The 16,535-nt window shown below is 50.3% G+C and overlaps 1 protein-coding gene across 1 annotated transcript in view; it reads left to right on the top strand.

Moving 5' to 3' along the window:
* Positions 1-303: 303 nt before the first annotated feature.
* CLSTN2 (calsyntenin 2) overlaps positions 304-16,535 on the top strand; it is a 652,733-nt gene continuing 636,501 nt past the window's right edge. The window contains exon 1 of the mRNA XM_067737667.1: positions 304-587. Within this exon, the coding sequence (XP_067593768.1) occupies positions 479-587 (109 nt within the window). The 5' untranslated portion in view covers positions 304-478. The remainder of the gene's footprint in view (positions 588-16,535) is intronic.

Here is a 16,535-nt window from a genome sequence, read left to right as displayed (position 1 = left end):
CCTCCCACGAGGCAGTTATTTGAGAGCCGGAGCGAGGGCGCGAGGCCGGAGGGCTCCCCGCAGCCGCCCACCCGGTCCTCTGGGAGCCGAGTCCTACCTGGAGGAGGAGCGCCCCGGAGCTCGAGGACGGTGGAGGAAAGTTGGGGGGCGAGGGCGCGGAGCCGCGAGCCTAGGAGCCGCGGCCGGTGTCCGCGTCTCATGAATATGCAGGAACCACCTCCCTCCCTCCGTGACGTCACGGGCCGTCCTGGGGTGAGCGCCGGAGCTGCTCGGGGTCCGCGCCAGTGAGCGCGGCTGCTGAGGGCGAGCTAGCGGCGCGGCGGCGGGCACCGGAGGCCGAGCGCGGCGGCGCCCGAAGCGCACACAGCGGCAGGGCAAGGCGGCCCGAGGCCCGGCGGACACCGGAAGGCGAGAGCCGGCGAGGGCAGTAGGCGGCGGCGGCGGCAGCGGCAGCTCGTAGGCGGCGGCGGCGGCGAGGATGGTGACTGGGAGGCTGTGCTGGGTACCGCTCCTGCTGGTGCTGGGCGTGGGGAGCGGCAGCGGCGGCGGCGGGGGCAGCCGGCGGCGCCGCCTTCTCGCCTCTAAAGGTGGGTACTGGGGAAGTTTCTTCGTCTCCGAGGAGGGAAGCAGGGCGGGCTTGAGGGTGCAAGCGGCGGGGACCCCGCTGGATTTGCACACCCTCCCTTGCCGCAGCTTCCCCGGCCTCCGTGCGCCCGGGATGACCAAAGTGAGCGCCCAGCGCCCTGGACCAGAGAGATTCCACCTGCGGACGCCGGCCCAACCCCTGGGCAGGTTCTAGGGACCCAGGGGAAGGCCAGGTCTGGGGAGTCCGGACAACTCTGTGGGCTTTCTGCGTCGGAGTGGGGGTGTAGTGGCCGAGTGGCGGGCTCCGGCCCGGGAGCGGCGGGAGCAGGGCGCTGGCACGGCGCGGACAGGCAGTTGTCTGCTCCAGCCCTGAGGGAGGAATCAGTGGCGGCGCCGTCAAAGGAGGGAGCAGAGCTCGTTTCCCAGCTCGGGGATGGGGTGGAAACTTGTGGGCTCCGGGGAAGGCCTCCCTGGCTGGCTTCAGGATCCCCCAGGGCGGCTCTGGCTCCCCTGGGAACGCGCGCCCTCCGGGTGGGCCGCGGAGTCCGGAAGAAGTGCGGGATGTGACCCTTCCCCATGGCCTCTCCGACTGTGCTTGGGCACCCGAGCACAGAGGCGCGGAATCCGGTGACCTCCCTCCCCGCAACCCTATTGGCTTGGAGTTCTTGACCTCCCCGCTTCTCCCGCCCCGGAGGAAGCAAGATCCTGGTGAACGCCTGGCGCGGTCGGGAGACTGTAGGCTGGCGAGCCGCGGAATTTGCTGCCTGGGAGCGCGGGGAGGAGCGCCGGGGTGGGGGCGTCTGGAGGGCGAACTGAAACGGAAGGTCACGTGCTTGCTGGACGGTGGTGGGAGAGGCAAGGGAGGAGCAGAGCGGGCTTGGGTAGCGATGGGCGCAGGAGAGGCGGTGGCAGTTCTGGGCTGGAGTGCCCGGCTTGGTGGTAACTTGTTGATTCTCTGCGTTTTGACTAGGATAGAAGGGCGTACGATTGGTTTAAAGGCTGTGGCCAGATTTGCCCGGCAACCAGTACGGGAAGGAACGTGGTCACTGACAATCCTCAGAGGACGGAGGAGTTTGCTCTTGTAGATAAAGAGGCTCCGTAATAGCGGCAACCTGATTTGCAAACTGGCTTTGAACTGTAGCTTACCTGTGGCTCAGGAGGGAATGTATTCTACGTTTAATTACCCTTGGAGGGTGGGGAGAGCGCGAGGCAGCCAGTTCGCCTCCTCAGGACCTCGGGAATGCCTCTCCCGCAACTTGAGAGTGAGACGGTTGAGAATAGGAGAGTTTCTGTTTATGCTGTAATCTTTTAGTTTGTTGGCATCGTTTTTTGTAACATTATTTTATAAGCAGGCATCCTGTTCCTTTTCATCAATTCCTACCCCACCCCCATCCTTGAGAGGTAGTTTTTTTGGGGGGAAGACGAAAACTGATTATGAAAATGTCTCAAACATGTGGTAAAGGAAAGGTAAAGGAATGGGTAAAGGAGTCGTTGATCATTCAGAGAGACGCTTGTTTTGGTGAAAGCAAGAATAAAAAACAAAGAACGACCAAATCGTTTGCTCTCCTTCCCCCATATAGACACTTTGTTAAATAGGCAGATTACATGTTTTCGATTTTTTTCGTCACTTTGTAGCGGAGCAAATGGCGTATGTTTAAGCCGATGTTTACATACAGGGGGGCTCACAGCAAGTGAAGGAAGGGAAAAAAACTTGTTTGGGAGGAAGACCTGGTATGCTTATGCATCGCCTAGTTCCCAGGTCAAAATGGAAAACTTGGTAGAGATAAAAGAGAAAGATTGAAAAGAAAAAAAAAAAATCCAGGCTCTCAGTGATTCACGCATATGTGAATAATTATGTGCATTTTAACCAACACCTTGCATCTTCTCCACTTAGAACATATTCATTTCATGTTGAAAATAAGCCATTTGTCTTTCCGGAGTAAAAAGTTGATTGGTCCTGCGGAGCTAGAGTTGCTGTCTCCCCCGCGTTCTTTCCTCTTTCTCTTTCCAACCACTGGGGGGCTGCAAAGGGCGCCGTTAGCTACATTTTTCTTTTCATTTCTTTTTTAAAGACAAATGTGTAATATTCGATCAAAACAGAGACATTTGCTATGACACTTTAGCTGGGATTTACAGGGCTGACTCTCCTTATTACAATGCACGTGCATTTTATGTCTCTAAATTTTATATAATTTCTGAAGAACATTTGAGATACTGAAGGTATGCTTCATATATGATGTGTCCCACCACTGACTCTGCCTTTTCTAAGGTTCATGTCATTATTATCCCCATCACTAAAAAGGAGAAAAGTCAGGAAGACCTATGAAGAAGACTGAACAAAAAAATAGCTTTCTTTTCCCATACAATTTCTGAATTCATTCACAGAGGAAAAATGGGCGTGGGGCATCAAGCTGCGTGGCAGACCTGAATGCACCCTCTGGACAACTGTCTGGAAGTATGTCCTCCCGGCTTGGGCTCGTGTACGATGTCGTGTTTGTGGCACACAGCTTGTTCTGCCTTTGTGTTTCTTGCTTCCTCCTGTAGGGAATCGAGCAGCTAATCCCTGAGAACTGTTTGGGGTTTTCGCAGAATCGCTGCACTTTGAGTACAAACATATTCCTGACGTCAGAAATAATACAGTGGCCAGGCAGCTATTATAAGCCCTTCCTTTTCTTTCCTGTATCTTGATTATTCAAAAAAGACAAACACTTCCTGGATGCTTTGAAAAGACCAGATCCTATGCACATGTCTCATGAGCAAAGCTTGGGAAGGCATTGTGGACCCAAGGAGCCTCTGGAGCAGAGAAAGGCATGTCTTATCCAGGGAAGAAAAGGCAATACAAAATAACCTCTTAAGATTTGTGCCAAATTTGGTGATGCACCAGTGGTCTCAGGTCTCAGGGATCTGGTACACAAACGCTTTTCAGTCCTCAACATCCAGGTATTGGTTGTTCAGGACGATGCTTGAGTAGAGACCATCAGCAATAACTGATGTAGTGCCCACCTGTGTGCCCAGAGCCTGGCTCAGTGCCCTGGAGGATTCTTAGCAAATATAAGATCACCCCCCCCCCCCAACCATTCCCATCTCACTACTGCCTTGCTTTGAGAGCTTTGATCTGACTGGAGACAAGATTTTTACGTGAAAACTTTAGGAGAATGACAGCAGGCTGAGTTTGTGCCAAGTATAGTACCATGCGATGGGGACGCAGACAAGGGAGATAGAGATAGGAAGAGGGCTTGCAAGCACAGCATTTGGTAATAGGGAGGGGAGGAGACAGAGCGGAATTGTAGCAGTAGTTGTATAATTGTAGTAACTGCAGTTTGTGGAACTTCTCCTTAGTGTGTTACAGGCACTGCGCTAATCCGTTTAACTGGGCTGTCTCTCATTTTTACAAATGCAGGGCTGGTTTTGGTAGCCCATTTCACAGAGGAAGAAACTAAGTCTGAAAGAGGGCAAGTGACTTGCCAGGACAATCAGGGGAGGATGTGACACTGGGGTGAGAATGCGAAGGCTCACCATGGCCAGTGCCCCTTGACTGTTCATCGCATATTCTCCTCATTGGATTTAAAGGCAGATCTAGTGACCACAGGGAAGCTGACTGTATCTCTGAGATCCCCAAGAGCCCCTGTGGCCCTGCATACACAGGAGGAGAGTCCAGGGCTGCTGTTTCAAGGGCCCTGTTGGGAGATAAATGGAGTGGGCCTTGTTCTCAGCCATGGAAACCTGTGTTCTAGCTTCAAGCAGCAGCCTCATCCTCCCTCTTACAGATTCAAAAGCCATCCTTGCGTATTCCAAAGTGCACACGCAGAACCTCCCGTGGGGGCGAAGGTGGTGTGGACTTTTTATGGTGAATTGTCCTATATCATCTCTTGGAAAGTAGCATGTGTCTCCTGGGGGTGTAGCAGTTATTTCCCCAACAACTGAAGCACAAACGACAAAATGTCCTCAGCATTGCATCAGAGGGTGCACTCTGACCTGCACTCATCCCAAAGCACCTGTGGTTCCTGGACCAGGATGTGCTCATTCCTGCCCTGGACCCTTTGGACCATGTCTTCAAGCTAGACAGTCACCTTCCTCAGCCTAATGCCTTCTGTGACTCAAGACACAGCCATGCCTGGGCATGGTTTCTCCTAGGAGCCTTCCCTTACTGGTCCCCCTGGCTGGTCCCCTGGGATATGGCTCTCCCTCTGGTGTACCTGTGCTCCTTGTCTGGCTCCAGCACTGCCCTGTGAGCTCTGAGGGCTGGAATCTTGTCCTGATTCTCCCTCCCTGTCCTGGTCTCCAAGTCCACCCCACTGCCTGGCCTCCGGATGTGAGCCGAGCAGTCAGTAGTGAGTGGCTTGGTGAATCCACCTGTCTGCAGTTGCAGTGCTATTGTTTAATGACACAGAGATTTTGGATGTTTTCTCCTGTCCTGTAGCAAGGAAAATTTGGGCTTCGTAGCAAGAGAAACCTGGGTTCCAATCCTGGCCCTACTGCTTCCCAGTAAGATAATCTTGGACAAATCAGTGAATCCCTTTGAACCTCAGTTTCCTTATCTATAAAATGGGGATACAAAGATCTACCTTGCCAAGTGGTTGTCAGGATAGTGTTTAGAAATCACTTAGCACAGTTCATGGCATGTAAACAGCATTAAATACACAGTGACTGTAATTACTGTAATTACTGATCATTTAAACACTGGGTTCTAGCATCTGAGACTTGGTGACATTCTCCCTTTCTGACTGACCTCTTGGCAGTTCAGTAGCTTCGTTCATATCTTCCCTCCGTTCAAACTCTGTTCTCTCTGTCTCTGTCTCTCTCCACACGTGCATATGTGTGGACATAGTCATATATAAATACATGCACACATAGACATTTGGCTTGAATTGTGAAAACACCTGCCTCTTTCACTAGTCTATGAATGCCTTTGAGGCTGGGACCCATGTCTTGTCTCATTCATCTCAAAAGCCCTGGCACTTAACGCAGGGCCAGCTCTGAGGGAGGACTCAGCAATGTGTGTTATCTAAATAAATAAACATCTCTATGTGCCACTGCCGAAGGTGTGGGATTCTGGTCTCTGAAGGAAGAGCTTTACTGGTGTGATTTGGGTTGTAAAGAGAAGTCCCCTGACCAGCAAACACTTTCCTTCCAGCCTTGCTGTCTCAGAATGCAGAGAAGCACTCTTTTTTGTTTGTTTGTTTAAGACACTGGCAACCTCTGTGATGATGCATGTTTATGTGGAAGGGGGTAATTGACATTGTGATAGCCAAATGACAGCTTGAGACAGATTATTATTTTATTATTTATTATCTAGCCCACCACTAATTGGACCCTGTGGAAATTGGAATGGTGGGTTTGCAGATGAATCATGAGAGGACTGAGATGGGGGAAGCATGCTGAGCTGAAGACACTGGCACTGAACAGGACAGAAGTTCGCCATCTTAATCAGCTGGGGCTTCTGTAGCAAAAATAACATAGATCAGGTGGCTTAGAAACAACAGAAATTGATTTCTACAGTTCTGAAGGAAGGAAGTCCAAGAATGATTATGTTCTGGTGAGAGTTTTCTTCTGGGTTGCAGACTGCTGACTTTTTACCGTGTCCTTCTGTGTGGAATGCAGAGAGAGGAAGCAGGCTCTCTAACGACTCTCCCAAGGACACTAATCCCATTCATGAGGACCCACCCTCATGATCTCTTCTAATCCTAATATGCTGGGATTTGGGTTGTAAGGAGAGGGTCTCCAAAAGGCCCTGTCTCCTAATACTATAACACTGAGGGTAGAGTTTCAACATGTGAATTTTGGGAGGACACAAAATTCATCCATACCAATCATGCTGTCAGCTTTGGGGGAGCAATAGACAGAAGACAGGAGGCAGCAGTGGTTGGAGGAGGATGCTTGGGGTGAGAGTGAGGCCAACCCAAACATGCACTGCGCCTCACTTTTAGCTGTTTCAGCCAAGAGCTATGTCTCAGTCTCCTGTTATTCTCTATGAGCGGATTGAAAAGCTAAAACAAATATCAGATATCAAAGAGCTCTCTCTAGGGCAAACATCACACATGACACAAACTATTGGAGAACTTGGTAGCTTCTGGGAAAAGGGTAGACTCTAGGCTGTGCATGAAACACCTGGAAAAAGTTTTGTAGGAAAGGAAGAAATTGGCAAGCATAGGAGAAGCCAGCAAAGATTAACAGAGAAAATGAAAGAGGTCTTGATGGGCGAGTAGGCATTTGGTCAGCAGATAGGAGGTGGGCAGGACAGGTAGATGCAAGGTAAGAAAGCCCACGTTGGTACGCAGGCAGGAGTAAGGAGGGAGCCCAACCCTGGACAGATATATTGCTGCATACAGATTTATCAGGTTAATAAAAGAGTGAATGCATACCGTGTGTCAGGCACTATTTTAAGCACTTTATATATGTCAGTTGGTTTCATCTTAACCCCAGTTGGTTTGATCTACCAATGATGCAGGTAGAATTACTATCCCATCTTTACAGAGGAGGAAACTGAGGCCCAGAGAAGGGAAGTAACTTGCCCAAGGTCCCACAGCTTAGAAACAGTAGAACTGAGATTTGAACCCAGAACAGTGTGGCAGACATGGATTTCCCGTATCACACAGGCTTACCTAGCAGAGTGATGTGTTTTCAGCCCGAGGAAGGCTCTGAGTGAGGCCAGAGAGGCTCTGCTGCCCTGGAACATTCTGAGGCAGTTCAGGAACATTTGGGTCTTCAAAATTGCTGAAAGAATCAGTTTCTCTGGAAGCTAGCTTCACTCTCTGATTGACTTCCCCTTCAGGAGCGAACATCATCTTTCTCTTCTCGCCCCGGCAGCTGGAAGCCTTCCTCCCCTCCCGTCATGCTTGGCCTCAAGTAGAGAAGGCAGCTGTCTGCATTGCATGGTCCATTGGAGGGGTCTCCTGAATCAGGAAGACCTCCCAGCAGTTGTTCATTTGGGTTAAACATGGCCCTCCTCTGACTCTTTTTTTTTTAAGCAGGCAGGGTTAAGAAAAGCTACCACAGACACTTTCAAGTATATTAGATGTACTTGAAGCCTGGACTCTGGGGAGAATGAGGAGGGGTTGCTGAAAGGCGAGTGTGGCAAGAGGGGAGAGAGATGGCATAGATGAAATAGAAGGTGACATGACTGCTCATAAGGCTGCCTTTTCTTCTGCTGTTGTGGCAGGATTTTATATATGTCAATTGTCTTTTTCACAAATACCCATTTTACAGATTGGTAAGTGAACACCACAGGGCATGTAGCCGCAGAGCCAGGAATCAGACCAAGTGGTCAGACTAATTGCAGTTGGTTGCAACCCAGCACCAGGAAGCCAGGTGATATCTTGGATGATGTCACCCGAAGGCCACTTCTCCCACTTCTTAGTGGTTTTCTAATCCTCAGGCACTTGTTTCCAGTACCTTCTCAGGACTTTGCTTGTCCCCAGCTCAGTGTCCTTTGCTTACATCAGTCCTCCGGAGATGGCCCTGACCAACTCTTCTCCTAGCTCACCTTAAGCCCTGCTCAGAGGCTTGCTCCATGTCTGGCCCCTCTAGGATGCCCTGGGGTACCACCAGCCCCATGTGTGTGCCAACCCAGCCTCTCATCTTCCCTCCACGAAGCTGCTGCTTACTCTGTGGCCTCTGTTTGGATCAAAGGTACAAGATCTGCACACTCACCCAAGCCAGAGCCCTGGAGTCCTCCAGCATCCTCATCTGTCCTCTTCCATCACACCCCATCCTTCACCACGTCCAGTTGATTCTACCCATAAAGACCTAGAACCTTCCCACTCCCCTCCATGCCCGTTGCTACTGCCTTATTTAGCATCTCTTGGGAATGAAAGCACCCCCTCCTCATCCCATCCATCACCCTGTTGCCAGGATGGGTCACATCAACCCCGGTCCCACCAGGCCTGTAGGAGTGCCATCCCAATCATCATGAATTCCATCCTTCACCATCCCTGCTGCAGTCTGTTAAGGTCCCGGGGTTTTGAGAATAATGTAACACTCTTGGAATTGCCTCAAGTTTCCATCCCTCCGAGGTTACCCTTGTGACGCTCATTGTCTGAACAGCCTGACCTCTTGATGTCCCCGGCTGACTCTCTACTTCCATGGGCAGCAGAATCTTTGCTGCCACTGGGGTTCCAGCACCTGAAGTCCAATTCTCCTATTACATTTCATTGCCAATGCCCCGGGGGGTGCTTGGGGATAGGAGATGGAACAGGCCACCAGTTCCCATCCTAGAGGAAACCAGCCCTTCTCCCACCTTCTACCTCTCCTATGCCTACCATCACCCCTTCAAGGAGCTCAGGCATTCATAGAGCAAAGGCCTGGACCGAGTGTCTACAGAGATCTTCTGCCTATGCTCTTGCAACCCAAGCCTCCTCTGAAGCTAGGGTACACAGAGAGCCTCACCCCTGAAGACAAGCCACAGTCCTCTCAAGATAGATCCAAACTCTCCAGCCTCACATAAAAGTCCGTTGATGGTTTCTCCCCTCACTTCTCATCTGGGCTTCTCTTCTCTCAGTGAACTTTCCAGCAGTTTCCAGGTAGTAAATATTATCTTCTATCAAGAGCTTACTGCGTGCTGGGCTCTGTTCTGAGTGCTTTATAGGTATTAATACTCATTCATTCCTCCACTCAATCAGATGTGTGCTCTTATTATCCCCATTTTACAGGTGAGGAAACTGAGGCCAGGAAGGTTAAGCTACTTACCTAGTTCACCCAACTACTACTGCTACTACAGCAGAGCTGGGATTTGAATGGACAAAGTCTACTTTCAGAGACTACCCCCTTATCTGTTGGGTTAGTGACTCTCAAGCCTAGATGCACAGTGGAACCACTTGAGAGTTTCAAAATAACAAAGGTGCCTGGAACACCCCTGCGGAGATGCTGGTGTCATTGATCTAGGACTTGGGGTTTAGTTTAAAGCTCTCAGATGTTTGTGATGCCCAGCCAAGGTTGAGAAGTGCCCCTGCCAACCCCTATTGCTGACAGTTCCCCAGGGAATGCTTCATTTCTTGACATGGGTTGCAGGGCTGCTCCTGGGTGGGGGCCTTGACCCTCTTTATTTCACCACCTCTGGTTTCCCCCATCACAGTGCCTATCGCCTCCCTGCCTCTCCAGGCAGACTGTGACCCCCTCGAGGGGGAAGCATCCTGGTCACCTCTGTGTGACTGGTGCCCAGCACAGTCTGAGGTCCAGAGTGAATGCTGAGTGTTGAGGGAGTGACGATATGCCGGGGTGATGCCACCCACACTGGCTGCAAGTCCCTGAGGACTCTGCCCATGCACACTTCCCCCGGTCAGGGCTACTCCCTGCCTTTGGTCACTGGTAGGAACTAGTCATCAGGCCTCTCCCCTTTAGTTAACTGATTCTCCTTCCAAACCAATGACAGCATTCACTTTGTAAAGGTTGAAAACACTCAGTTCTGCAGATGAGTTGAGTGAACTCTAACCACACCAAGATGTGTAAGGGAGTCAAGTCCAGCAGATGCCACTGGAATTCTCACTGAGAAAGGCTGTAAATGCCACTCGTAGCTTCTAAAAATGCTTAATTGGCTGAAATTTGACTTAAGTTTTGCCGATAGAAAAAAACAAAACAAAACACACAGCACATCATTTTTGTGATTTCTGCCACTTTGCATTTCCGTGATGTGTGTCGTATTATATAGTTAAACAAATCTGCAGTCTTCAAAGAAGCCTGACGAGGAAATCACCTGTGGAGAAGGCAGTGACTCCAAGTCACGTGACTTGGATCCACTGATCCGTGTGAGGCTCAGGGCACATCACGCAGCCCTCTGGGGTCTGCTTTTCCCTGTGCAGAAAGGACAGGAGGGCACCGCCCTCCTCTATTCAAGAAAGTTCTGAGTATCCACGTGCAAGTGGCTCTGAATACCCTTTGGAAGGATAAAGTGCTTAAGAAAATAAGGTGATCAGATTTAAGAGATTGGTTTTGAGACTTCAGGACTCCAGCCCTCCAAACAAAACCCTACATCTTTCCGTCTTTATACTGTCTTACCAATTTAATTAATGATATTTTCAGGAGAAGTCTGAATTTAGCGGTAAGGCCCTTCCTAATTCTTTAATGTACATTCTGCATATGGTACGCGGCGGGCGTTCACCATGGTTATGCAAGGGGTCCAGCAGTTGCAGGCCCATACATTTTCAGGGAAGAACCAGTCAAAACTGTTAATATGATGTCAAGTTGATGTGTCATTTTCCAATTTGCATGGATAACTGCATCTCAGCAAATTAATTAAAACAGATAAATGTTAATCTAATGCATGTCTCCTTGTAATTAATGAAATATAACCATTACCGGGTATTTGATTTATTATTTTAGTTTATAAAATGCCGAATTCTTCTGTAAAGTTAGATACAATAAGAGGAGAAGCTGACCCATATATAGCGCTAGGAAAAGTGATCACATTTCAATAAATTAATCACGCTCTAAAAGGATATAGTTCATTAACACCATGAACTGAAAGTGTTAGATGTAAATTAGATTAACCTTTTTAGCGACACTTGCATTTATATTGCATATTCTCTTCAAACTCCAAGCACTTTACATATATTAATTCGATGAACCCTCACCAGACCCTTGTTAAGTAAGTACATATATCAAAGTTGGAAGGGAGGAGAAATGAAACCCTTCAAAAATACTGAAATCCTGGTCTTAAGATTTATGATTTCCTCTTCAGCAGTACCGTTTATGCTGGGCTTCTGGAGCTGGAGAACATGGGTGGTATTCAGGCTGTCTCGTGCTGTCAGGAAACAATTAGCCCATCACTCAGTACCTGAAGCCAGAGATGCTTGTGCTGGGTGCTCAGGCCAAATGCTCTGCCTTCTTTCACAAAATACATCCCAGCAACAGTGGGTCTGGCTGTGGACAGGGCAGCCCCAAGTGGGTGTGGGTGATGGGAACTTAGTGCCCCACTGGGGCATCCAAAGGTCATCTTCCCTTGGGCCAGCTGCTGCTCCTTTTTACATCCCTACCCTTGATCATATATCTGGGTGCTGAGGTTGGGCTGTGGTGAACAAGACCTTGGGAGGCTATTGGGAGAAGAAAGGAGGAGGGACAGGGAGATGGGAATGGGCTTAACCTCTTCAGCTGGGGGTCTTTACTCAGGCCCGCCTGAGTTGGGGGCCAAGACCTCTGTCTCTTTACCTGCTGGGATGGAGAGTGAGAGAGGAGGAGTCCCTCTGCATCTAGCTGAAAGCCTGCTCCTCAAAGAAACTTTCCTGAGCGAGTACCTTGGTCTTCTGTAGCAGCTGGTCACTGGGACCACTCCTCTCCTATGGGGGCTCTGCCTACTTGCAGGACTTACTGTCGTTGCCTACTGGAGATTGCGCAGCGGGGAGAGGAAGCAGGGCTCGCATTATAAAAGCCTATGAAGAATCAGGGGAGGAGACTATAAGCATTTCCCTAGCTTGATTGACTGTGTGTTTGGGTGTGTTTGGTGGTTTGAGGTTCTGAATATTTATCTTTCCAACTCTTTCTGTTCCTTCAAGTTCTCAAACCCACAAGTGCTTTCCTAGGGGCAGATTTTCACTTTATTCCACAAACCCATTGAAATGCTGTGTGTCTCAGATAACGGTCTGCCCTGGAGCTAGCACATCACTAATGGTTAGACATGAAAGAGAATGTAGGAGAACAAAGTTGGAGTGTCGGGGATTCTTCTCCCTGCTTCTGGAGTTGGAAAATCATGTGCTCTGGTCCTCATGCAGGGACAGTTGAACCCCACCCAGTCCTAGAATCTCAGCTCATTCTGCTCTGCCAGCACTTCTTGGCACACTTGTCTGCTGCAAAATGCTCCAGATTCTCTCCTCCAGACCTCGTACGGAAGGGATGAAGAATCTGGATGTAGGGTCAAGGACTAAGACAGGCCATGACTCAGGAAACTCGCAGAAATGCTAGGGAATGAGAGAAAATATTGAATTCGCAGTTTATGGTATTTTAAGTTTCCTTCCTTCCTTCCTTCCTCCCTCCCTCTTCATTTCTTCTTCTCTTGTGTGTTTTTGTTTGTTTGTAGGAGGGTGTGTGGTCATTTGGAGCAGGGAAGGAGGCTGAGATAATTTATAATCAGAGTTAAAAAGAATTTCACTTTCAAGATCTAGGTTTCACTTTCTTTTTGTTGGTTATGTTTTTTTCCGAAAGCAAACTAATTATTTTGGCTTTATGGCGCCATCATGAGAAATATCAAGACGGCTTATCTTGTGTATTAATTTTAAAATTATATTTAAGTCTTTTTAGTGATTTATTCTTCTTTTAACTAGAGGTCACAAATAAAGCACCTTTTTTTTTTTTTTAACTGCACTTGTATCTTTTCCCTCTTGAAAACCCCCCTGCCTCCCCTCCCCCCCAACCTTCCAGTCCTTAAATTGCAGCCCTCTTACTTGGAGGAACTCGAGTCAGAGACCAGCCAAGAATCTTTGCTTGAAGACGGAGTTTTCCTGGAGTTTTGCTTTCAGATGTGTCCCACCTCTTGTCTCAGAGCCCACGAGGGAGGAGGGGAGGGCTGACGGAATTGCCGGGTCATCTTCAGCACCCTTCTCATCCGCTCCTTCCCCTCCTGCCATATCTCTTCCTACTCCCTAAGTCCCTCCAGGATCTCGCTCTGCAAGACCTTGGTGGTACCAAGGTCTGCTTTTGGAGGTAGTGTTTGGCTGCTCCCTGGAAACCACTTCTTCTTCTTTTTTTTTTTTTTTTTTTGCGGTACGCGGGCCTCTCACTGTTGCGGCCTTTCCCGTTGCGGAGCACAGGCTCCGGACGCGCAGGCTCAGCGGCCATGGCTCACTGGCCCAGCCGCTCCGCGGCATGTGGGACCTTCCCGGACCGGGGCATGAACCCGCGTCCCCTGCATCGGCAGGCAGACTCTCAACCACTGCGCCACCAGAGAAGCCCACCCACTTCTTAAATTACTACCAATAATCATGAGAATCATCATCCTCCTAATCTTACAATTTGTTTTCTGCATCCAATGGGAAATGTGACTAGAAGCATCTTTAGAAAACTTTGCTACCTCTGTGGATCAGAACCACCTAACCTTTAACTAAAGACAGAGGGTTCACTATGCAGCCACAGCTTCCAAACAAGTCATGTGGTTCATACTTCCAACCAAATGGGCTCTGGTAGAGGAGATTTGGAGCTGCCCCTGCCCCTGTCTCAAGTCTACTAGACGTGGTGACCTAACGCTCTCCTTACATCATCTTATCAGAGAGGAAACGCTCTGACATAAGCTAAGGCAACGGGACATGATGCAGGATCTCACTTGGCGATGTGCGCATTAGAAAGAGAGGACACTGCTCAACCCCTAGGGTTACGCATTCGCACACTGGTGGCGTTTGGGGCAGCGTGGCAGGCTCTCTGGAGGGGGTGGGGGACGTGTGAGGCAGATAGGTCTCTGTCATGGTGCTCAAACCACATTAGGGTGATTTAGCTCCTGTGCTCAAATTGTGGAAGCCCTCCCGGGATGAGTCTATGTGACACCTTCTGTCATCTGAAAGCTGGCAGTGGTGGCTACAGGTCTTAAAAAGCTGGGCTCCTGCCCATGCTGACTGCCAACTCTGGTGGGTCTTGATGTCTTTTCACTCGTGGGTCCTGGCATGGAGATAGCCTGGTACTTGGTGTGGGTGGCTTCTCTGGCCGTGGGTGAAGACGTGCACTTGGACATCCTCTCTCCCCAGTACCAAGGCAGCCTCGATTTCCAGGGACCTTGAGCCTTGCCAATCCCCAGCCATCCCTCCTGCACACCTAAGAAGGCACCCCAAGAGACAAGGGAGGGGTTGCCCATCCATTGTGATGTAAGAGCCTCAGGTGTGCAGACTGGGGGTGTGCTCAGATCCAACCACAGGAGCACTGCCTGGATACGGGCATCAAGCCCAGTGTCTCCCCTTCATTAGTCACAAGGACTCACCTGGTTCTCTAGCTCGGTTGCATCTGCTTAAAGGCAGGGCAGGGTTTCTCCTGAGCAGCGGCCAGCACACCTGGCTCAGCAGTCTGTAGAGCACCGATCCTTCTCTGTCTGGTGTTCTCAGTGTTTTTCAGTGTCCTGAGCTGTTCTTGTCTCTGGTCCTTGCGTCTTGTGGCAGGCGCTATCTATATCCCTGACTCTTGTCTTTCTACTGCAGCCAGCTCAGGATAGGGATGGTGGCGGGTGCGGGGTGAAGAGGCAGGGGCCTCACTGCTCAGAGAGCACTTGGTAACTTGGATTCTCCTTGCCTGACTGTACTTCTCTATCCCTGCAGCTCATGGACCGGTTCCTCTTTAATCCACTTCTACGCAGCCCTTGGCAGTTCTTTCAAACACACACACCCAGTCCACCACCCCCTGCTCAGAATCCCTCCCTGTCACTTCATCACTTTCAGGATAAAGTCCACTTTCCTTGGCTTATCCCAAAAGGCCCTTAGTGGGTGCCCAGCTGTTCCTGGGCTAGAAGGTGAGCTCGTGTGAGCAGAGCCCAGCACCTGCACGGTGGCTGAGGAGTGAATGAGTGAATCTTCTCTCCATATGTTGTCCTCACGCTTCAGCCTGACCCGCAGAAAGAGCCCAGTTCCCTGCCTCATGGGTCTTCTTGTGTCTCTGCGCCGATGCACACCCCGCCCTTGCCCCATCTGCCTTTGCCTTGTCTGGCAGCCTGGTGCGTCTTCTGGGATCCATCCCTGGGCATCCCCTGGGAGTATTCTTCCCCTACCTCGATTACACAGCTCCCATACGGACCTCCACGGTGGCACTTACCAGCTTGCCTACCTGCCCACCTGCCTGTTCCTCACTAAACTGCCTTATCCCTGAGGTCAGTGTCTGTGACGTCCTCACCCTGTGCCCCCAGGCATGTGTGGTCTAGCACAGGGTAGGTGGGTGAGTGATGTCTGGAGTTCCCTAGAACTCAGCTCGTTGCCTTGTGGGGATGGAGGGCTGGCGTGGAGTTCCTCTTGATTTATCTTTCTCCTTCATCCCCCTGGGTCCCCAGTGCCCATCTTTCCAGTGCAAGCCCACCCGAGTAAGGCTGGTGGAGAAGGAGGATTTGGTTAGGAAGGTTAGCATCGTGGGCTGGGTGCTGGCTATCGTTGGCATGAGCTGGTGCGTTCAAGGATGGCGAGATAGAGCCAGGCTGGGGGCAGGTGACGTGCTGGAGGTGAGACACACTGGGGACTGGGAAGCTAGATGGCTCAGGGCCTTGGACCTCTGAGGCTGATGATTCTGGGGGCCATTTCCAGAGTGTATGTGCTTCTGGGATAATTAATGTAAAGCAACTTTCCCATCAATGCAGAAGCTTAGCCATGAGCTCCCTCTTTAATCTGTAACACTGAATACCACCTATCTGGGAGAACATCTTCTGTCACTGCGCCGATGAGAATTAAGTTGTAACCATCGGCTGCTGCGGGTCTTACACTCTGCCCAGCGTGCCCTCCATGTCTCTCAGTGGTTACTCCTGGCTCCTGTCAGCATCCTCTCAAGCCGCGGACTGTAGAGGTCCTACATGTATTAAGCACGCCTCCTTTTCCAGACAGGCCATTAAAAGCGATTTGCAGTTGGTGACATCAGATGCATGTGTATGGAGAGGCCAGGATAAGGGTTTTAGTTGGAAAAGCTTTGCCATCAGTTAGAGTGAGATGGCCCCATGTGATGAGGCCCGTGGAGTGCTACCCCCATAGCTAGAAAAAAAAAAAAAAGAGCAAGTGGGAATCCTTCAAAGTCCAAACATTTACTTCTAGATTTAAGGATATGCTGCTTCAGTTCTAAGCATTCGAGCTTTGACACTGTGCACAGGGAATCACCACCATCCCCATCCAACCCAAATCCAGGACTTTGGAGGTTGGTGCTGGTAGGGGAAGCTCCTGGGGGTGCTCCCTGGAGATGTGGCTCTGCAGGGCTGTATGGGGCGGGTGGCTAACAGCCCCGACTCTGACCCTGAAGCCCCCCTTCTCCTTGGGGCAGGAGTTTTTGTGTCGATTATGCTGGTGGGGCCGGGGCCTGGA

This window comes from Pseudorca crassidens, chromosome 5 (assembly GCF_039906515.1).
Source record: "Pseudorca crassidens isolate mPseCra1 chromosome 5, mPseCra1.hap1, whole genome shotgun sequence".
NCBI lineage: Eukaryota > Metazoa > Chordata > Mammalia > Artiodactyla > Delphinidae > Pseudorca > Pseudorca crassidens.
The sequence above is the reverse complement of the archived record's forward strand: the minus strand, read 5'-3'. Positions and strand labels throughout refer to the sequence as shown.